Source organism: Aulostomus chinensis, chromosome 7 (assembly GCF_037954235.1).
Source record: "Aulostomus chinensis isolate RoL2024-O1b breed Wild chromosome 7, RoL_Achi_v1.0, whole genome shotgun sequence".
NCBI classification, from domain to species: domain Eukaryota; kingdom Metazoa; phylum Chordata; class Actinopteri; order Syngnathiformes; family Aulostomidae; genus Aulostomus; species Aulostomus chinensis.
Genome location: NC_141326.1, coordinates 19,300,386 through 19,322,633, shown reverse-complemented (window position 1 = coordinate 19,322,633; position 22,248 = coordinate 19,300,386). Strand labels below are relative to the sequence as shown.

Genomic DNA, 22,248 nt, shown 5'->3' with positions numbered 1-22,248 from the left:
GGAAGCACTTGGCAGGAACTCATATCTTATCAGGTTTTGCTTCAGTGACTTGCAAGATGACAAACTTGATCCCGTCTGTCTCTGGAAGGTTTATTAAATCATTTCAGTTGTATCATCTCACCGCCCTGTACTTCTTGTGTCTGTTAATTAACGATGAGATGTTTGAAAGTGGGCAGAGTAGGTTTTTTTTCTTTCTCCCACAGTTGAGTTTACAGTGCAGCATTTGACAACTGGGATTAGGAGGAAGAACAATGAGTAAGCCATTAGCTCTGCTTTGCCTTGAAATGAGCTGGTTGTTTTTGCAGTTGTGAACTGGTATTTTTGTGCACCATTTCTCTTCTTTGAGATAAGCGATAAGAAATCCATGGACTTACTTTTCCAATCATTTTACACCGTGGAGGACATAGAAATGCAGCTTGTTAGATAGGCGGTATTCCTGGTGGTTGCTCACTGCTGCGTAGACGTGAACCATGTTTCTGTTTTTCAGAGGAAATTGACAACATCCAACAGAACAATGTCACCCAGGCCAATGGAAAAGGCATGGACAACCATGCATATGAAATTATGGTATGTATCATGGAGCTTGTGTTCATGTGTATCTTATTAATTTGATAAGATCGTCTGACTGAATTTTCACATCATAGGACATCATAAGTGAGTGTAGCAGTGTCAAAAGTCAGGAAAGTGACAGAATCCAAACGAAGAATGTAACTCAGGACAACAAAAATGGTGTGGACAACTATGCACTTAGAATTGAGGTACGTATTGTTGTGATTTTACAAAATATAAATTCTACTCATCAGATAAAACAGCTTAATTGCATTTTTGTAGGCGGACAACGCAACTGAGAGCAGCATCAAAAGTCAGGAAACCAACAACATCCAAACGAAAAGTGTAACCAAATCCAGTGGAAATGGCAGGGAAACTCATGTATTTGAAATTGAGGTATGTAGTATTTGGATTGCAGAAATTATTCTATTAATTCAATGACATAACCTAAATGAATTTTCACAGGAGGACAACACACCTGAGTACAGCAACATCGAAGAGCTGACTAAGAAATCTAAAAAGGGACTGAGGACATACCTGAGGTGTGTCAGTTTAATTGCATTTATGCTTTATTTGCCAATGCGTTATTGTGTATCTACTACAGCGGGTGCGCGTCCCTATGCCTCTACAAAACTGACCTTGTGTTTATATACATAAACATGTGTATAATCAACACGGTGAAATCTGTGCTACTGGTTTCTATAAACGTACTGCTGTAGTTACTACAAAAACACAAAAGTCTTTGGGTAATTATCTGTAACCGAAAAGTGAATAAAGAGGTGGAAATATAAAACTGAACTCAAAATCTGTTGTTTTCTGCTCTTTAGTCACGTTTCCAAGCCGATAAATGCCACAGAGGATTACATAAAAGCTCACTCCAAAACATTCAAATGCATTGTGCTGGGAATACTCGGAGCAGGTAACGACAGTAAACAAATGCATTTCAATATTTCTTCTGAACACTGTGACGACAGCTTAATCATCACTCTATTTCATCTCTAGGTTATGTGGCCTTTTTCATCGCAGCCTGTGTTTTGGATTTCCAGAGGGCCGTCGCTCTCGTGGTCCTGACCAGTTTGGCTGTTGTCGCCAAATCCTACGAACTCATAAAGGAGTACAAGGGCAAGAGCATCAGTCAGTGTTTCACACCAGCTGTGCTGTGCTTTAAGAATAACCTGAGATGGATGAAATGGTGAGTGGGTGTCCTCTTATCGGTCGCGTTGCCTCTGGTCTTCTCATGAGGGAAGGTGGGTCTTTTTATTGTGTTTTTACAGGGTTTTCATGGGGGCTGCTGTGGCTCTGCTGGTGGTCTGGATCGTTCTCGACACAAGCCAACGTCCTGAGCAGCTCATCTCATTCGGAGGTGTGTGCATGTTCATCCTGCTCATATTCATCTTCTCAGCACACAGGACGGAGGTGAGTTTTTCACTGACTCATTCAGTGAGGAAGAATGACTGTTGCAACGACTGTTATGAAATGTCTCTTATCTCTCAACTTATCTCCGGTCTGTTACTGTTATTGAGACGGGATATCAGTCGGCCTTGTACTTCTATCATCTTAAGCTTAAGACAGATTTCTCCCTTACAAAAACACAATACTTTTCCTGAATAGATAAACTTTTCTTTGTCTTTTTGTTAGGTGACATGGAGGCCCGTCTTTTGGGGTCTCGGGTTGCAGTTCTGTATCGGCCTTTTTGTTATAAGAACTCAGCCTGGGCTTGTAGCTTTCAAGTGGCTCGGAAAACAAGTGCAGGTATTTTTCTTTTTTATATCTAACAAAAACAATTCAGAATTGACATATACAATATACAATATTCCATTTTAGGCTGTCAGGATCTACGTGACACTGGGGAATACATATGAATGCTGCTCCCTTTCACAACCCACTTTATGGTTAATTTAGATTTAATCAGTTTTGTTTTGGGAAATGTGGACATTTACAATGGCGTACGTGCTGATAAAGAATATCCTACTGTATGAACGTGTGTGTAGGCTAAGGAAGTACTACAATCTCCCATCCCTTTTATTCATTGATTAGGGCCTGAGCCCGAAGGCACTTCTGGCTCAGGCCCTATTATTTTTCCCTGTTTTTTTGTATGATTTATTTTTTGCTATTTTTTGGTATTTTACTTGGTAATTTTGTGTGTATTTTTCATTATTTTTGTAACAAACTTAATGAATATTCATCTGTTTATTATATAAAAAAAATTAAGTCTGTGATAAAAAAATATTTATATTTGGGAAAGAGGATGAAGTTTATGATAAAACGTATTCGATATATAGCTGATGATTGCTTCAAAGGCTCAGCATACACTGAATTTATGAGTGTCAGAATCCTCATGATCAGCACTGGCCATTTACACTGTTGCTTTAAAGACAGGGAAGAATAAATACAAACGAGCAAACTTAATAGGGTCTTCGCCCCGGAGTGCCTCCGGGCTCAGGCCCTGATAAATTCAAGTAAGTCAGATGTGTTGCATGATTTTGAGAGTGACAAATACAAATAATAGAGAAAGCTCTATCCTGCAGCACCAAAACCATCACGCATCATCCTCAAACTCTTGTTTTGCACTACACACTTGTGTTCCTTATCTACGTACCAGGGCACGATATTCCGTAACTGTGTGGATCAACCTGCTTATCGTTGGAGTGACCTTATCACGAGTTTCACCATTATTCTTGGGTCACGCAAGAGTGGAATCAGCTGTATACACTGACATGTGGTCTGGTAATCAGTATTCAATGAGGAGTTCGTCCACTGACTGATTTGTTATATATTAAGGAGTAATACTTTCATGAGTAAGACACATCATTAGGGTAAAAAGTATTTGAAATAATACTGAGACGCCTGTTTTATCTTTGTCTTGTAATTGTAGATATTCCTGGACTACACCAAAGAAGGGTCATCATTTGTTTTTGGGGATTTGATCGCAGACATTTTCGCCTTTCAAGTGGGTGAATGTGCGGATGATATATAACACAATATACATGGTCAACTGATGTGAGCTATTCATGTCTTTAACTCTGATTCCCTCTTGCAGGCTCTGCCTATTGTTGTCTTCTTCAGCAGCGTGATGTCAGTGCTTTACTTTTTGGGCATAATGCAGTGGCTCATTCTGAAGGTAAACAAAGACAAAAAAACTAGAACCTGACAGCGTTGTAGGCTGAGTGAATACATCTGAGTGGAACAATGTGTTTTCGCCCATGCAGATCTCGTGGCTCATGCAGATAACGATGGGAACCTCCCCCACCGAGACCTTGAGCGTGGCAGGCAATATATTTGTTGGACAGGTAAAATCTGGACAAGGTCTTTGAACCACAATTGATTGATCATTTCTTTCCACCATATGAAGTGTACATTCATAAGTGCAGATAAAAATGTTCCTTTTCCTGCATTAGACCGAAGCACCGCTACTGATTCGACCCTATTTGAAGGACATGACCAAATCTGAGATTCATGCTGTTATGACTGGAGGGTTCGCCACGATTGCTGGCAGTGTCATGGGAGCTTTTATCTCATTTGGGGTGAGACAGTTGTTTTCATACAATTGCTGAAAAGGCATTTTGCAGAGCTTATATCTCCACCAAGTTAAAAAAAAAATAGACAGGAAAAAAAGTTTTTCACTGTGGATCCGACCAGAAATTCTTAAATTGTATGAAGTTGTGAGACAACTTAATAAAATGGAAAAATACATACTGATAGTCATGTTCTACATTTTTAGACCAGTAAGTTATAATTTATTGGAGCCATTTTTTTTTTTTTTTTTTTTAATGTGGGCAGTTTCAGGTTTTGGGGATAAGAGAATTAACTTGCTGAACATTTAACATCTGTTAACTGATGACCGTGCCTCCATCACGTGTTTTGCAGATTGATGCGTCTTCCTTGATATCAGCCTCTGTTATGGCTGCTCCTTGTGCGTTGGCCATCTCTAAACTGTCTTACCCCGAGACAGAAGAGAGTCCCTTCAAGTCCAATGAGAATGTCAAAGTGGCTTGTGGGTGAGTACAACTAACTAACTAACTAACTTCATGTTTAATCTTTTGTTTCATGCCCTCTGCTTTATTTCATTAAATAACTTTTTTTTTTTTTTTTTTTTAACTCCAGAGATGAGCAGAACATTTTGGAGGCTGCTAGCAGTGGGGCATCTGCATCAATAGGTCTTGTCGCCAACATCGCAGCAAACTTAATATCTTTTCTTGCCATCCTTGGTTTTATAAATCAAGCTTTGAGTTGGCTCGGAGGCATGGTGGGTTATCCTTCCATCACTTTTCAGGTAGGTTTTGACAGGACAGTGATAGAGACACTTGATTGCGAGCTTTTTGTTGGCTGAATTTATGCATGCTTCCCTTTCTTAATTGAATTTGGCTCGATTACATCTATATATGTTCACAGTTCTAGCTTTCTTGTGTTGCAAATTCAAAAACAACATCTAATGCTATGTATTTTTGTCTATGTAGTTAATTTGCTCATACGTGTTCATGCCCGTGGCCTTCATGATGGGAGTGCCGTATGAGGAGAGCTTCACTGTTGCCCAACTCATTGGCACAAAGCTTTTCCTCAATGAGTTTGTGGCCTATGAGAAACTGTCTGAACTGAAAGACAACAGACTCAGTGGACTGGATGAAATTGTTGGAGGTCAAAGACAGTGGATTTCTGTGAGTAAATGTTCGTCGATGGCGTTGAAAGTGTAAATTATATGTGCTGTAAATAATTTTCTCCGCCTGTTGTTGCAGGTCCGATCAGAAATAATCACCACTTACGCTCTTTGTGGATTTGCCAACTTCAGCTCTCTTGGCATCGTGATTGGAGGCCTATGTAAGTATTTTACCATCCCATCACTTTTTATGTCTTTACTGTCTCATTAACGCAGGATTTTGTCTCATCAAAGCCTCCATATGTCCATCCAGAAGGGGTGATATTTCAACTCTGGTGCTTAGAGCTATGATCACAGGGACTTGTGTTTCTCTTGTCAATGCCTGTATAGCAGGTAGGAGCTTTTGAATTTTTACATCTCAGTTCTTCTTTACAAAGCACCCTGTAATGCAGGTTAATGGAGTAGCTCTCATTTTGTCTCCCAGGGATCCTCTTTGTTCCTCCTGACTGCGTTGAGGTGTTCAAGACATCTACTTTTAATGCCACAGATGTTGACGTACTAACCTGCTGTAATGATCTCTTTAAAAAGTAAGCATTTACATGTTAATTAGAGGTTGGATTAAAACCATTAAACATCAGCGACACACATCATTAACAGACCAATTAAAGGAACATAGCAACTTTGGGGAAAATACACATATTTGCCATCCTCCCTAGAGCCAGACAAGAAGATAGCTACCCTCCCTCTGTGTTTGCAGTAGGGAGCTGAGACCAAGAGAGAGCAACTGATTGCCGATTAGCTTAGCACAGTGAGTGGTGTGTGTTAGCATACTGATCTCGATCTTGGTTTGTCCAAAAGCATCTTCTCTCCCACGAGGCCTGCAATGATCAGTACAGCAGTCACTCTTGTAATCGTCAACATGCGCTCAGTCAGGAAAGAAGTTCTGCTTGTGTCTGATTGTAAAATTACAATGTCATGGAATTTTACATCTCATAGCCAGTGTTATTTACAATCCTAGTTCTGTTAGTGCAGGTAAAGACCGCTTGGAGTAAAAAGTATTTGATAACTTATGACTTAAGTATGCTAACATGCCCATTCACTGCCAGTCATTGTACTAAGCTAACTAGTGGTCAGCTAGAGGAGAGAAGGGTGTCTATAATCTTGTCTGGCTCTGAAGGAGGCAAAAATTTCCCAAAAAGTTCTTCATGTATCTTTGTAGTAAAGTTACAAACATCTCACATTCATTCTCTTGCAGCACTGTAAACGGGACCAACATCTCCTTTGAAGGATCATGGAGCACAGTAGCCAACGTCAGTCTGTTTTTCTCAAACTGCTGTCAGTGTTGTGGTAAAAATGTGACACTTTGTCCGTAGAGGGAGCAAATGTCTGTGTCCTTTTTCCTTATAGTTTACTTACTTGTCTTTCCTCATCTCTGTTTGTTGTAGTGTGTAAAAATGAAGCTGCAGAAACTCTAAATCTTACAATCTACTGTATGAGTCTACTAGTCAGCACTTAATGTAGAAACACAATAACCAAGCTTGTCGCATTGTAGTGAGATATAAGGGACTCGTGTATTTGCAGTTTGCTGCTTGTCTGAAATAATGAGATGATTGAGTTGTTAATTCAGAAAATCTGAGCAGATTTCTTTTACCTAAGTGAACGCAACATGCTCCTGTAGACAAATACCTTTGTAAGTTTTTACTTTTTGCACAGTATATGCATTTGTTTTAGAGATAAATGTGCCTTTCGTGTATAATATTGTAAATGAATAATGATGGCGGCTTTTTTTTTTTAAAGCAAAGGGGTTAAAAGCACTTGCCGTAAAAATATATATACCTCAGGAAATGTCAGCAGGTTTGATGAATGTAAATATGTTTGAATAAACTGTATAACATTATTGATCATTTACATAAAGTCATCGTTTAAGAGAAAATAAAAAAAATGTGAATGGAAATCAAACTTGAACACAACTGTTTTACACTTTTATTAAAAAAAAAAAAGAAATTAGCCGACATGGTGTAACATACCAAAGACAATATAAACACATTTATCCTTCATTGTCAGTTACTCGCTCACTTGCTCGCACACACATTTTTGTTTCACATCACTTACAAGATTTAGTCCTTTGACTTTATGTACACATACACACAGGAGTTGTTTGCATGACCTTACAATGACACTGTCTCTCCATTATCTGCTGATCACAATTCACTGACAAATATTTCAAAAATGTATTTTTTTTTCTAATTGAGTTGTTTTTTTTCATAAACAAATCCTCATGCAACCAACCACATTCTTTTTTCTTTTTTTTTTTTCATAGGACAGCTGGAGTCTGAAAGTGGCTCATTTGAAGACTCATTTATCATTAACCAGAGATTCAGTGTTGGAATTCTCTCCTGCTACTTCTACAGCATTATTTTAGACAAAAAAAAAGGAAATGACTCCTGCTGGAATTTAACAATCTGCTTGTTGCAGTGTCACAAGAGAACTGAACAGATTGAATTCCTTTTCTGTTGCAAAGTCCATGCGGTCCGAACAACTTATTTAAAAAAAAAGCCAACACAATAACTTTTTGTGGTTACAACTGACCGGCTGTTATAACAATTGGCTCTGTTGATCAGCTGAGGACCATGATAGGTGCATGTGAGGAGCGTGACACAAAGTCCTGAATCTGCTCTTTTGGTTACTTCGCTCTTATTCCACTGTCCATGGGTCAGGTCCAGATAACATTGTGGAACTTGTTCAGTAGATTTTGTTGTTGCTGGGTGGGTGTTTGCACGTCAGTGAGCCTGTGTAGTTAAAAGAGTTGATCTGAAAGCCCCTTCGCTTTAGGGCCGATAGACAGTTAAAGCTAGTTCACAAACAATACTAAACAGAGAACTCACTTCTAAAAGAAATGCAAAAAAAAGTGAACACAAATTCTTTTGACCCAACAAATAACCGAGCAGTGCTTGTCAACATGAGCTCAGACGTGCTGTGTAATTTTTGAACACGTATAGAAATGCTTGTAAAGGCGGTTGTAATGCCAGCAATGAAAAACCATCTCCAGGATAAACATGAAGCCTGACACACAGACGGTACATCACAGATGAACATGCAAGTGTAGTTACATGACCTCCGTCACGTCTGTGGCTGTTCATGCAGAGTTCATACCTTCACGGTATCAATCGAAACACTAACACGTTGATATCTCTCCAACTAGAAAACACTCAGAGAGGGTGTACCTCCGCCCAGGAGGAAAATACCACTAGTAGTTACTTCCTACTGAAGGCCTCCTCAGGATCCAGGAGCTACAAATTGATCTAGATCGCCTCCAAAATGTAATCACTTGTCCCATTTAATATTGTCTATCTTTCCACCAAGTTCAATCAAAATACATTTGGTACTTTTAGAGATACGCTAACAAACAGACATGATGGTGGTCACATGACCTCCTTGACAAAGATGGGACTGCACATTTCACAAGTTGTTTTTGTTTTTTTTGCACATCAACATTGCTTGTTTGTCCTCTTGTGGAGCTGATAAGATTCTCAGGCAAGTGTTTAAACCAACTATGTAAAAGAGGAACACCAACTTTAACATGGCCTTGTGTTTACAAGTTGAAAACACTGATTTTGCTGAGCTGTAAGGATAGAGCCCTTTCCCCATCAAGTGACTCCACACACTCATAAAGCTATTAACTACAGTAAAACGTTAACCAACGAGCTGGGAGATGGTGGTCTCATTATTATTCACAGTAACTCTGTAGGACAAGTCTGTCCCACAAACTTCCTTTTCTTTTCATCAAGTTCTTGCTGGATTTGGTAACTGGAACGAAACAGGTCACGCTAAACCACAGAACGCTATAAAACCTTACTTGACATAAAAAGCACCTTTTCCCTACCTCATTTCAAGCACATCAAGAGTTTCTGCAGGCTTGAGCTTATTGCCTGATTCACTGTCTTCTGTCTCCTGGGCTTTTCTAGGGACCTTTGGGCTACTATTCGTCTTTCTAGGCACCTGAGGGCTGGTTCCCTTACGCTGCAGCTGAGGGCTGGTTCCCTTACGCTGCAGCTGAGGGCTGGTTCCCTTACGCTGCAGCTGAGGGCTACCTGAATTTAACTTGCGGTTGAGCAGGGGGCTCCTGGAGCCCTTCATTTTGCTGGACTGCGGAGTATCTGAACTCTTCAACGGGCGTAGGCTGAGGAGTCCACAGTAGTAGTTGCACTGATGTTGGGTCAGGAACTGTTCAAATACTTCAGGAGAGCCTGAGTCTGTTAGACCTTGGTATCTGAAATACAGGGGACACCGTCTTTAGCGCAGCCACTCTAATAGCAAATAACCTCTAACACTTGGATATCGTGATCAAGATACTAACCCTGGTGACTTGGTCACAACTCTAATATTAGTTATCTTCATTTCAACACCTGAAAACATAAATCACATAGGAGCATTAGTATGAATTGGTACAGTGTCCTAAAATAGTTCTGTCTTAGCCATACGCCATATGTCAATATTTGTATAATATTCTGATGAAAAAACTGGTCCAGTTAAAATACTGGCAATGTTTTTCTCTTTATCTCCTGTTGTGTGTGTCTTTTATAAATAAATTCAAGTGGGGTTAGTGAGAATATAGTCAGGACATTCTTTAGTATTTTTAATGAGGCACCCTTCATGTGAGTTGAAATGGACTTCAAGTTAAAACTCTCTCTACACTTTAATAAACACTAGCAGTTTCTGTTATTATTGTCAAGTTGGATTAGTCAGGAAACCTTGGCAGGATATTTTTTCATTTACAATCCAAACTTTAAGAGTTAGATTGAGCTCGTAATTCACATGCTAAATAAGCAGCTGAAAAACTAGGTGTGTTTTTTGATGGGGGCCTTTAACAATGAGGAAACACTGAGGCACATATATATCATTTGTGGGCTTTGTGTTGGAAATAGAAAGAAGATTTGTAGATTTTTAGAAGGGCTCATAAACTGTATGTGTGGCTTACCCTCCAGCCGAGTGACCAGTAAGTTGCCGTGCGTCCACTGGTGGATCCAGTGCTGGAAGGTGCAGCATTTCTGTTCAATCTCGGAGAAACTTTCTGTCAGCAGTTTGCCTTTAGGATCCATCACACAATATTTGAAGAAGTTGCCCTCGAGATCAGCCTCCACTCTGGCATACGGCACTGAGTTTGCAGGCCGGTACATCAGGTACAGGGGAATCACTCTGTGGGCACAAAAAAATACTATGATCACAAGCAGCTGCTGTATGTTATTGGTAGGAGGGAATTCTCAGAGTGGTACTTACTCCAGTGAAGAGCCAAAGTTTTCAATGTCTCTTGCTTCAGCGGTAAAGATTTTACAGTATTCTCGAATCATGTTTTGGACTTTGCATTCCTGGCAACAGAAATAATTCAGTGGAGCAGATGAATTCTTATAATCTCTATAAATCAATTTAACAGTGACTCTTCAACAATACATCTAAGACCACTCACTTGTTTAGTAATTGCTAGATTTCTCTCTGCGAGGTTGTTCTCCTGTTTGGTGCCATAGGCGATGGGATTTTGAACCTTCATAATGCAAGTACTTCCAGACTCGAAGACAGGATTCAGGCCGTAAATAACCTTCACTCTGCTGGATTTATGGCTGCTACCCTCGCCAACGTGCACCGCCTCGGTCATGATGCGGCCAAAGTACTTGTCGCCCCAGTTGCCAGAATTGGCCAGACCTTTGGTGAATAGCAGCGGAGTCATCTCAATCTCCTCACCGACTGAAGGATATGGAAATCAATATTTAGAAGGAGAGAGTCATTAAAAACACGACTAAAAATGTTGGCTGCAATACATAACTGACAAACTACTTACTTTCTAAATCATCTTTGAGTAGTATCTCAGAGAGAACTGTGAATGAAAAAACACAAAAACTCACAAAAGCCCAACTGGAATTATTATGTCCTACTTAATTTGGAATTTGGAATGTTGTAACTTACTGTCTGCACTGAGGAGGAAGTCAGTGGTATCAGTCCCGTATTCATTCTTGATGGAACAACCGTACACGCCACAGTCTTGATTTGATGCCAGAACAATAGCCAGTGCTACCTGGCTCTCATCTCCTCCACTTGAAAAACACATATAAATGTAAAAAACATATCTTGATCTTACCAATTTTCCTCATCATCAGTGACTACAATAGCCCACAAGGTGTCACTGTGACACAGATGATGGAGGTGCGCGGCAGCCTTCTGCTGACACAGCAACCGTTAGCACATATATAGACTTTTGATGCCTCCTGAAGATGGAAAAAAATATTGTGTCGGGTTACACTTTCGGTGTCTAGCCAGTTTCTGTGTCACAGCTGTGGGGATCATAGTCACATGAGCTCCAAATCTCAGCAGTGAGAATCTGAGAATGACAGACGGCCGTGGGATGCCCTCTAAGGCCCAATTAAATCCTGTTTATCCTTCAAGCATCATTTATTCCATATCTGTTCTGTTTAAATCCCAGTCATGCTAAATGGAAATCCTCTGAATAATAGCAGCAAATATTATGTTAATCCTGACAACAAAGCAAAGCTGGTAATATGTGACACAGGAGTGTTGAAGTTGTAGGACAAGACAGGGATTTACCTTCTCTTCACCTCTAAAATTTCCTCCTCATCTCTGTACCACTTTATGGTGGAGTCACTGAGTACATTGAAAAACTGGCACCACAGCTTCAGGTGTCCCGAGGCATCTGGGAAGGGTTCCCCCCGGATCTTACGGATGACTTGGGGAGCTGTTGGCACAGACCAGTCCAGGAGTCTTACTAATGTTAAACCATCAATGCTCAGGGGTTGTCAGACTTTAAAGTATGCAAAGTCACACTCAAAACTATTACTGTTATGTCACATTTTCAATCCTTAAAGATACAAATATATATAAAACAACATAATACTGTGATTAAAAACAAGATAGAAAGAAGGACCTCACCTTTCAGTGGGTCGAGCTTCTTCTCAGGAGGTTTGGCTGGCTCCTCTGGGGGAGTCTCCTCCACAAATTTCGGCACCTCCAGTGTGGCTTTTCTACGGCTGAGTAGCGGTGAGCGCCTCTCCATGGGTGGGGTGCTTTGTCCCATGGGTGCTTGGAGTAATGCTGCTCTGCGAGCCTGGCTAGGTGACATGTAGGGTGTCTCCTTCTTGTTTTGAGTGTCTGGTGCACTGACATCTCCATCTTCTTTAGTTTTAGGTATGAAGATCTTGCGGCGAGCTCCGGAGGCCAGCTCCTCAGGTGTGGCCGAGCGTATGAGTGACAGACTATCCCTTCGTTTCAGACGAGGACTACTTTCACAGGAGAGGGATGATGTTGGTGTTGATCCGCCACTTAAATCTTCCTCTACCCTCTCATTCACAGAGTCATTTTCTGAATCAGGAGTAGCTTTGGACATGAATTTACGGAGACTGGCTGGACTTAATGATGGATGTGCCGGAGGCTTGAAGCTCAGTCTCTCAACAGATGACCTACTTTTCAGCAGGTCTTCAACAGTAACAGAATTCTCAATCTTGGCCTCTTTAAGGGGTTTTGCTTTCTGTATTTCAGGGACAATGCTGTCTTCTGCTCTGTTGAATGATGGCACATTTTCATCAACCTTCTGTTTTGGGGTTTCGTGTAAGTTAGAGGGAGGGTTCTCTGTCCTGTCCTCTATTTCCTCCTGATTTTGTGCTTTTTCAGGTTTTGAAGTCACTTTATTGTTAACGTTAAGTTTTATTCCCCTTTGTTTGTCAGAGGACGTTTTGGTTTCTGTCCACTCACACTGAGTGGGCTCTTTGGGTTCGTAGTCACTCTCGTGACAAGTGACAGAGATGGGTGGGACCACAAACAAAGGAACTGCTGGTGTTTCAAAAGGCTGAAGGGTATCCGAGACATGGGTGTTTCTAAATGCCTCATCCTCCCTGTCATCACTACATGAAACATTGATAGTAGGAATTAATGCACTGTTCATCTGAGGGAGCTGTTCACTGTCTCTCCTGCTTATCTGCTCCTGCTCAACTGTGTCTGCTTTGTTTTCCAATTGCACAACTTCCTTTACGTTCCCTGTAGATGAAAGGTTAGAATCATTCTGCATACCTTTCTGAATAGGCAGCAAACCTGGGGAATCTTGCTGGTCTTGGATCATTACCTCTGTTGCATCATGGTTTTTCACAATAGCTTGTTTTGATTCTGTCTTATCGAGTGCCAAAATAGTTAGAGGCAGAGTGAACTCCTTGATTTCTGGCTCCATGATATTGATTTTTGGGATTGCAACATGTTCGTTTGGGATTAAATCAGGCGCTAGTGGTTTTAGGTTTGTGCTGTCCGCCATACGCAAAGATATTTCGATTTGCGGAACTTTCCCTGAGGGCAAACACGCCTGTTTCTCATCTTGGTGTGCAACATTACCAGGCTCATCCAAAACAATACAATTACCCTCCTTGTTTTGAGCTTCTGTTTGGATCTCTGATTCATCCAACTGCTCTGCTGGAAATTTCTTGCCAGTCTCCATTTCAAACTTGAAGCTCTCATTGTCTGCTTCAGCGCTCCTCTGCACTAGACTCAACTCCTCTTGTTCTTTTACTTTGTTACATAAATTATCTTCAAAACCTTTCTCTAAAACACAAATCAACACCTCTTTTAATTCACTCGGCTCCTCACTGCTTCTGAGCTCTGATTTTGACCTCTCTATTAAACTTTGTGTGTGGCTGTCTTTGCTTTCAATTGCTGTAAAAGCGGTAAGAGCTTGCTGTGTTTTTAGGTCACCCATTTCTGTGGCTACAGTGGGTGGAAATCCTACATTCATTTCCTGAGTCAGAGATGTACATTCGGCCTCTTCTTTTGCACAATGTGTCTCAAAAGTGTGCAACTCTATGGAGGAGGACAGAGGTAAAAGAACTGGTGCTTCAGATTCTCCAGTCTCAATTCTCACTTCCAGTGAACATGGTGCTAATTCTTTCACCTCAGATCTGTTTATGTGTGAACATAGCACTTTTTTAAATTTCACTTCAGCTTTCTCTTCCTCATGTAACTTATTGGAAGAACAGTCCACATCAGGTTCTCCTTCATTGCCCTTCGTATCAGCACTAAACTCCCCGCCTTGAAAAGTCTCAGTTGGTGCTTCACAATGACCCTCTGCTCCTGCTGCTGAGATAATACTGTAAGGGGGAACCCGGTTATCTTTCAAACTAAATGTAGGAGGGTGTTCTTCATCGTTAATAGTTCCTGTCTGTGGCAAAACAGATATATCTGCAGTGGGTAAAAACTCCTCCTTTGCAGCCTGGTGATTAAGCTGTGGTGAAACCATCAGGCAATCTGAATCTGGTTGGTGGAAAGGAACAACGCTGATACCCAAAACCACCTGAGAATCTTTCTCTTCAGCCTGATGGAAAGAAAACAAATAAATCATTTTAGTACCTCATTGCAGTGTACCTCATTGCAAAATGAAAAACATGCTTTATACTGATCATTTTCAGCATGAAAATATTTTAAAACTCTATGTTATTTGCAGATATATATCCAACAACAAAATGCAAAAACATGCCCTGTTTTAGCATGCTTTATTACAGCAAACCCATGGCAATGACCTTTAACAGCGCAACGTTTTTAGACCGAGACCTGCTTCTCTCTCTCTCTCTCTCTCTCGTAAATCAATAGGACGGATTCCAACAAATTTGCAATGCAGTTTTACATCCCTGACAGACGGCAAAAGCAATTTAGTACGTCTAAGTTACATCTTTGTTGGAAGATTAAAAGTTTGTCCTCGTAGAAAAAAAAAAATCCCTTCTCAATCAATTGTGTGTTTTATGACCTGTCAATTTATTTTAGGAGCTTCCATTCCTCATGTCACATGCAAAGGTAGCTGTGTTTACGCAAGCAAGAATGCAGATAAATGCCGCATTCAGGACAAAATGTCACCCCAAATGAATGCTAATTATAGAATTGCCTGTAAGTTTAAGCTAATAAATTGGTATTCTTACTGAGAGGGGAGAGAAAGGGTCAAAACATCTCTGTGTTTGAGTGTGTGTTCTGCTCTTAAACTAAGCCTTGGGGAATTCCCACAAGCAGGTGTCCTGTTAACACAAAGATTGCTTGAGCCATTAAATGACTGACAGCATTTATAACACATTAATGATTCACGAAACTCCTCCTGCACATTTGGATTAATCATCAATCTGTTGAGGAAATAAATTAAACAGAAAATCTCCCAAAAAGATTTCAGGAAAAAAAAACATTCAAAATAGAACGTGGAAAGGATTTATGGTTTCAACCTGTACTTAGTATAGCGGGTTTTCCCCTCACCACTCTTTGCGTAGTTTACACCCTGAGAATAAAGGCAGAAGACTAAAGGATCCACATGTTGCCTCGTGACAACATGTTTTGGCCGACAGTGACTGCTAAGAAAAAAAGAAGTTGCTGCTTTCGATGGAAGGGAACCGGTGTCACGTTCAGTCTAAAAACAAAGCTGTGGTCATCACTGCGCTTGTGTGTGTAAATAGAGAGGTGTGGTGTGTCAAACCTGGGAGAAAAAGTGTTTTGTTCAATAATTTAACTTCCTTCAAATACTCATTCATGTAGCTTTAACATTATATGACTTCCACAGCAGTTCCACATTATGGCAATTCAGTCACTCTGCAGGTGGACTGAGGTTGAACGCGGTGACTTCAGTTCCCTTTCCTACATATCACACGCATCAAGTGAGATCACTATTGCTCAATCCATAAAAAAATCCTGCAAATATCTGCATCAGTGTTTAGTGATGTAACTTACAGATTAAGATATGTAAACAAAATTAAAATTAAAAAAGCAACTCAGATTTTACAAGAATCCTCATAATGCTTGCTTAAAATTTTAGAATGTAACTTTTGTCTGCCTTTTCTTTGGAATGGTGCAGAATTGCAACACCACACATGGAAGTTGAAATTAAGTATGCAATCAAGAGTTTCTCACAGGTTTGAATGTATGTTAGAGCTTCACGCAGAGAGGAGTGTCGAATAAAATAATATCTAGAGAACAATTACTTTTCATATGCACTTCTAGATTCTAACTCAAATATAAGACTCTGGCATCAACAAAGACAAATGCAGCAAAATCTGAGACTCCATGTCCAGATGATAATTTGTGTCTTTTTTAAAAAAAAACTGAAGAAAAACATGTGAAACTTCAGATTAAATTGCATAGTCATTGACTTGCATTTATCCATCCATCCATCCATCTCAGCAGCCTTTAGGCGAGAGGCGGGGTTCACCCTGGACAGGTCACCAGTCCATCACAGGGCCAACACATAGAGACAGACAACCATTCACACTCACAGTCACACCTACAGTCAATTTAGAGTATCAATCAGCCTCGTCCTCTCTTGATGTCTTTGGACTGTGGAGATCCCGTGTGCTAACCATTGCCCTTGACTTGCATCATTACCTTTGTTTTAGGATTTTTTTTCTTTTTGAAAATCCTAAAACAAAAAGTGTCTAAGTCACAGTCTGAATCAGCTCAGATACAACAAGCATGCTGTCACCACCATCTTTCCTATTTTATCAGAGCGTAATTCCCCAAGTGTGACAACCACAAACCAGACGAGTACTGCCTTCTACTTGTCCAGACAAGGGTTTATTTTAAGATATGAGGGCGGAAGGGGGGGGGGGCACTGAGGAATGTGTCTAAATTATTGAGGCCCTCCTTTCACGCTGAGACCTTCGCTCACATGCGCCCACACACGCACCCACACACACACTTCTGTCATGCAAACCCTTGTTGTTACACGAGAGGCACTTCTGGAATTTGGGTTTCATCATTTTCTCTGATTCACTGGTGTCCCACGCATCACTATCAACATTAACATATTCTACGGTGTGGCGGGTAGAGTCACAACATCCCCCACCCCACATACACACATACATTCAGTACAAGTCAACCTTGCTTGTAGTTCCTCATTTCTCCTACAGACTTCTTGTTTTACTTGCTGCTCTCGAGGGGTATTAATGCAATAAAATCCAGTCCGGCAGGGTTGACTCATTCCATGAGTCCAGTGTTGTTAAGGACTTTCACAGTCTAATTGTGCTTTAGTAACACATTTATGACAACAGTAACACAAACTGTACTCTGTAAATTAGTTTAGGATTTGGCTCTTGATTCAGTTCTCATCTTGCTCACTATCTTGTCACAGGAGTGTGTGTATATATATATATATATATATATATATATATATAGACACGATACATGTACACACACACAGACACACATACATATATGTATATAGATATATGTACAACACACACACACACACACACGTACATATGTGACAACCAACTGCTCTTCAAGACCATTTGTACGTACCTCTTTGACAACTTGAAGCTCAGACAATGACTTTTCTTCATCCGCACCACTGACCTCTGGCCCCACAGACACCTCCATGGCTTCCCCAGCATCAACCTGGTCTATTTGCTCTTCCACACTCTCAGGGGGTAATTGATCTGCTGGTTGCATGTCTATGTGTGGACTATCTCCATGTGGCCTTAAGGTCTGCAGTGACTTTTGTTCGATATTCGCACTTTGCTTTTCAGTTTCCATAGGTACAACTTCATCGAAGGGAGATTTGTTCATTTCTGGATGCTGCTTCAGTTGCAGCCGATAAGATGGGGGTGTTTGCGATTGCGGAGACTGCATTGAACCAGGAAACTCTTTCTCTTTGTTTTCCATGGGGTCATGAGAGTCCTTCTTACCTTTACCGAAGAAGAAGTCTTTCACTGAGTGGAGCATAGAAGAGATGGAAGTCTGAATGTTATGATGATCATGATCCTTATCCTTAGCCTTCTTGTGATGCTTGACCTCTGATCGTTGTTTAGGTTGAGCTGCTGCCTGTGAGATTTCTGACAGCCTTTCTCTTTCTTTCTCACTCTCTACCTTTAACTCTCCTTCTCTCTCCCACTCCCTTTCTAGTGCTTTCTCTTGTTCCTCTCTTTCTTTTTGCTTCCTCTCTTCTTCTTTTTCTTTGCTGGCATTTACAGTAGTTGTATCCATCTCTTTAGGGGTTTCCACTCGAAATTGGTTCTGTTTCTCCTCAACAACCTGGGACTGAAGAGTCTCTGCTAGAAACTGTGCCAGACTGATTCCTCCATCATAACAGTTTTCCCCTCCATTCCCCATCATGTGGCTTCTGCTGCTGCTGCTGCTGCTGCTGCTGCTGCTGCTACCTGCGGTGTCTACACCATTTGCAATCTTTATTTTCTTTTTGGCCAAGGTGTCCTCGAATGGAGGTATCTCCTTATCTGGAACGCTGGGTGGCACAGGGCCTGTTTCTTTGACCTCAGCGCTGACTCCATTGACTTCTGCAGCAGCCCCCAACTGCTCCACAGCCTCAGGCTCCGTGATTGCTTGGATCTGCTCTGGTTGTGGAATGGGCCGCTTTCTTTGGGGACGTTCAGGGCTAACCTGTGGTTTTTGTTTTTGAATGTTTTCTTTATCCTCATTTTTGTTCTGTGCTTCCAAATCTTTCTTTTTCTTATCTGCCTTCTGTTTCAGCTTGGCAAAGAACCTCTGGTGGATCTTGAACTCGTTCATGGTGCCAACCTCTAAAACACCCGAACAGGAAACAATACCTTTGCTATTGCTGGCTGAGGCCTGGTAGATGGCTGCATCATCCAATGTGCAGCTGAAAAAAGAATTGCTGATTAATAGGGTTTCATAGCCATTTAAACCGCATTCACAGAAACTAAAAATGTACATAGAGATCATATTCGCATGGTTGTGTTACATACTTGTAAATATGGAGGGTATGAGTTTTTCCATTTCGGTGAATTTCATACTTAGGGAGTCCACAGTAGCGGTCCATTTCCATGTCATCTTTATACCATTTCAGTTCTGGAGCAGGGTAACCTAGAAAAATAGATTAACTTGAGTAAACAACTCTGTAGTCACATCACTCATAGTGTCAAAATCTGACAGGCATGTTTGTTCTCCAGGTGTGACTGCAGCGGTAAATATTTAGTTACAGTGAGGAATATTCGCTCATAAATTTCAGTGGTGTCAATGCAGTATTTGACTGAAGCCTTTGGGATGAAAGTGTTTTGGTTTGTGATGCTGTGACGCACAGGAGAACAGCTGCGGTAACTCAATCTGCCTGCAGAGGCCTTTCTGAAAGAATAAAGTACTTTAATTTGTATTTTGGAAGCGGCTGATGCAATAGTACTTCTAGTAATGTCATATTAGATTTAAAATAGGAGTAAAATAGATGATGATGTAATAACTTACCAGAATTTATGAAACAATGACGGAGTAACATTCTTCTATATGAAAATGTGTTAAGTGAACTTACATGAAGTGATACACAGTACATTAAGTACTTTTTATATTCTTATATTATTTCCTCCTGTTATTACATTTTCATTCAGCTAATAATTTAATCAGTAATCATATTTGGTAAAGAAGTTATATAACTTACTACATTATTGGTTCAGAAATGTATATTTTTTAGTTTTATTACATCAGGAAATCTAAAATTATCATGCTATTAGTTATTTGGCTTATATTAATGGGTGCTACATTCTCACCCAATGTGATAAGCAATTATGCACGTTTGTCAGTTATCCACTACTATTACATTAAAAAAATAGAAAAATAATTACATGCACAAGGTCTCTTCATCTTCCAAACAGTACGAAAAGATGCAGCTACTCCGACATGCCATTACGAGTAAGCTGACCTGATACGACACAGGTGAACTTCACATTGCAGTTCTCTGACACCGCTTTTGATTTTAGGGTGGTCTCAAACGATGGCTGTATGTCCTCGGTCAGCTGAGCCATGACGCTGCACAGTGTGCTCCTGGAAGGTGTCATTAAAACATTAGTGACAGTGGTTTTCGCGTCAGTAACCTCCTCACAACTGTGCAGTACATTCCAATTACTTGTTTAATAAACCAGAGAGGATGTTAATGGAAATTTCTGGTAGTGAGGAGAATATGAAAAGGGCGACACAGACTTGTGAGAGGTCAAAGAAAACAAAGATTTCAATCCAACGGGGAAAAAAAATCAATGTTGATCACTAAAACTGAGTGCAACATTGGACAAACTGGACACTTACATGACTGTTAAAACTTGTGTAGGTTTCATTCTCGAAGTAAACCCGATTGTGTGGTTAAGATGTTAGTTGGGAGGAATGTTTCAAAAATATGGTTTACCTCGTTGGCCTGTAGTGAGAATACCTTGAATAGCTATTCAGAGAGGAGGCAAATGTTAATGGTTAACTGAGATCTGTGGAACCCATCCAAATAAGATAATGTAATATCAGCTGTCCCCTTGAACAAAAGGAACCCACAGATTGAATGGCTTTTTCTTCCCAACTAAAATAATGTAAGTTTGCAGTATTAGATTGTTGTGTTTTGCCTTGATATTCTTTTTCTTCACCGCCACACAATAAAAATCTGTTTTTTTGAAGACAAATTTACAAATTATAGGTCACAGAGTCTGTTTACCTGTTCTCAGGCCTAACATTTGAGAGGTAGGTGTTGCGGATTTCTGAGCGCCCATTGGCAGAGCTGCCCTCGTCTTCACTGAAGCTGCTTGTCCTCCCATTGGCAGAAAAAGAGCGAGTCATTGGCCTCCTGGAAGTCATTGTCCACCGTAGCGTTTCACCAAAAATGTAAGATCCACGATAACTGTACGACCAATACTATATAACTACTCCTTGGTAACGTCCCCAGCTTGTTAGCGCACCAGTTCAGAGTTGAATTACTAATGTGAAAAACCCTAGAGTGGAAAGAAAAACCCACATGGATTTTAGTAAATAAACCTGTTCAGTAAAACTAAAAGAAAGAATGAAGTATATGAGTTGTACAACACAAATCAGAGTCAGTGCTTGTCCTTTCTGACCAAGCACAGCACTTGAACTGGAGCAAGTTATAAATAGTTTCAACTATCAGGTGGTGGAAGGGCTGTTAGTGATCGAACATAAACCAAGGATATGTCATTGACTACTAAGAGTTCTGCATGCAATTCACATTTTTCTTGGTCGTTACAAAACTTGGTAAATTTTCCAACTTACCATTGAGATGTTGTCAGTGTTTCTTTGGAGCCTGAGTCTGTGAAGAGAATCTCTGGAACTGCCTATCATAGCCACGCATGTGTTGCCAGCAGGGCCCTATTTTTAGCAGGCCTACAAATAGGTGCAAGAGCACATCAGATTTTCCGAAACTTCACTTAAGACTTAACGAAGCAGTCCAAAAACTAAACTGTTTACTGAAGTAAACACAAATTCCTTAAAAGAAAATCCACATTTTACCAGTGGTGATACTGTAAATAATATCATTGCTTTGTGTTGATTCATCTAGGAAAGTTGGAAAAACAGTGTCCAGTCTTGATCAAACACTGCAAGGGACTGAATTTAAACTTCCAAAACTTGTCTGAAGAGTACGGGTCATGATGTAGCAGATGACGTGCTCTGATCTACGTCCTACGGTTTGCTCAAGAGTCGCTAAAGGGCGGTCTCCCCTCGCTTCGTATTGCAACACATGGTCAAAACATAGTGAGACGTTTGCTTGCTCCTCAAATTTCATATCAATAAGACAAAAACAGGCTCAGCTGCCACAATCTATACGGTAAGCTAGTGATTTACGGTTGTTATTGATGTCATGGCACACTGCTAACTTTATGCCAGCTCTTCCATGAATTTTGTCAGTGATTTTATAACAATTAACACAAATTCAAAACATGTGTTCTGTCTTGTACTGTTTATCTACATCGAAGAGTTACTGCTACTAAATCTGTGTCCGCAAACACTAGTGAGGTTTTTAGGTTAAATACATTTTCAAAAACTTGTAAGTTTAAAGTATGAATACAAAGAAAAAAAAATCAATGAATTTCTGTGCAAACTATGTAGAATGCATTTGAGCGTATGTTGTAAAGGTCTTGTATGATTTTGTGTGACAAAAATGGGCATGAGAAGGCATCATAACCATCATTCAATAATATGTTTACTTACTTCTGCTCATACATTGCTTGCTAGAAATCTCATAAAAGGATAATGGATCTCTAGGAACACAGCAAGAGTTTACCCAGTTATTAAAGCAAACTTTTAACTTTATGGCTTTCAATCACTAACTCTGCCAGTCACTGAGGAGACTGAAAATGCGCCAA

At 40.3% G+C, this 22,248-nt stretch overlaps 2 protein-coding genes across 3 annotated transcripts; one reads left to right on the top strand and one right to left on the bottom strand.

Moving 5' to 3' along the window:
• The first annotated feature begins 181 nt into the window (after nt 1-181).
• Nucleotides 182-7,698, top strand: slc28a1 (solute carrier family 28 member 1). Of its 2 annotated transcripts, XM_086208987.1 has the most exons (21): nt 182-255; nt 488-567; nt 645-758; nt 832-945; nt 1,015-1,091; nt 1,377-1,468; nt 1,552-1,741; nt 1,824-1,965; nt 2,188-2,301; nt 3,425-3,499; nt 3,590-3,670; nt 3,759-3,839; nt 3,948-4,073; nt 4,417-4,547; nt 4,654-4,822; nt 5,007-5,204; nt 5,283-5,364; nt 5,438-5,536; nt 5,628-5,730; nt 6,399-6,453; nt 7,464-7,698. In XM_086208987.1, exons 1-21 carry the CDS (start codon nt 252-254, stop codon nt 7,563-7,565), a joined length of 2,229 nt encoding a protein of 742 aa, XP_086065113.1. In that variant the 5' UTR covers nt 182-251; the 3' UTR covers nt 7,566-7,698. The 2 variants fall into 2 exon arrangements, 1 of the variants encoding a protein (XP_086065113.1); XR_015117093.1 differs by lacking the exons at nt 6,399-6,453; nt 7,464-7,698 and having other exon boundaries at nt 5,457-5,536; nt 5,628-5,647.
• On the bottom strand, nt 6,963-22,137 carry alpk3a (alpha-kinase 3a). Its single transcript, XM_086208985.1, has 15 exons — nt 22,094-22,137; nt 21,158-21,268; nt 20,589-20,862; nt 19,818-19,939; nt 18,874-18,991; nt 17,453-18,767; nt 12,080-14,498; nt 11,738-11,885; nt 11,102-11,229; nt 10,977-11,012; nt 10,608-10,882; nt 10,421-10,509; nt 10,122-10,339; nt 9,501-9,549; nt 6,963-9,413 (listed from the first exon to the last, which is right to left on the bottom strand). Exons 3-15 carry the CDS (start codon nt 20,726-20,728, stop codon nt 9,023-9,025), a joined length of 5,448 nt encoding a protein of 1,815 aa, XP_086065111.1. The 5' UTR covers nt 20,729-20,862; nt 21,158-21,268; nt 22,094-22,137; the 3' UTR covers nt 6,963-9,022.
• Between the last annotated feature and the right edge of the window lie 111 nt (nt 22,138-22,248).

What these genes read in the sequence shown, in the direction of transcription:
- slc28a1 (XM_086208987.1), top strand. An exon ending in CTCATGTATTTGAAATTGAG is followed by an intron (nt 946 to 1,014) that starts GTATGTAGTATT and finishes GAATTTTCACAG; the next exon opens with GAGGACAACACACCTGAGTA. An exon ending in CAGACATTTTCGCCTTTCAA is followed by an intron (nt 3,500 to 3,589) that starts GTGGGTGAATGT and finishes TCCCTCTTGCAG; the next exon opens with GCTCTGCCTATTGTTGTCTT.
- alpk3a (XM_086208985.1), bottom strand. Translation starts at nt 20,728, where the DNA reads ATGACTTCCAGGAGGCCAATGACTCGCTCTTTTTCTGCCAATGGGAGG. An exon ending in CATACCCTCCATATTTACAA is followed by an intron (nt 18,768 to 18,873) that starts GTATGTAACACA and finishes TTCTTTTTTCAG; the next exon opens with CTGCACATTGGATGATGCAG. An exon ending in ACTCAAAGATGATTTAGAAA is followed by an intron (nt 10,883 to 10,976) that starts GTAAGTAGTTTG and finishes CATATCCTTCAG; the next exon opens with TCGGTGAGGAGATTGAGATG.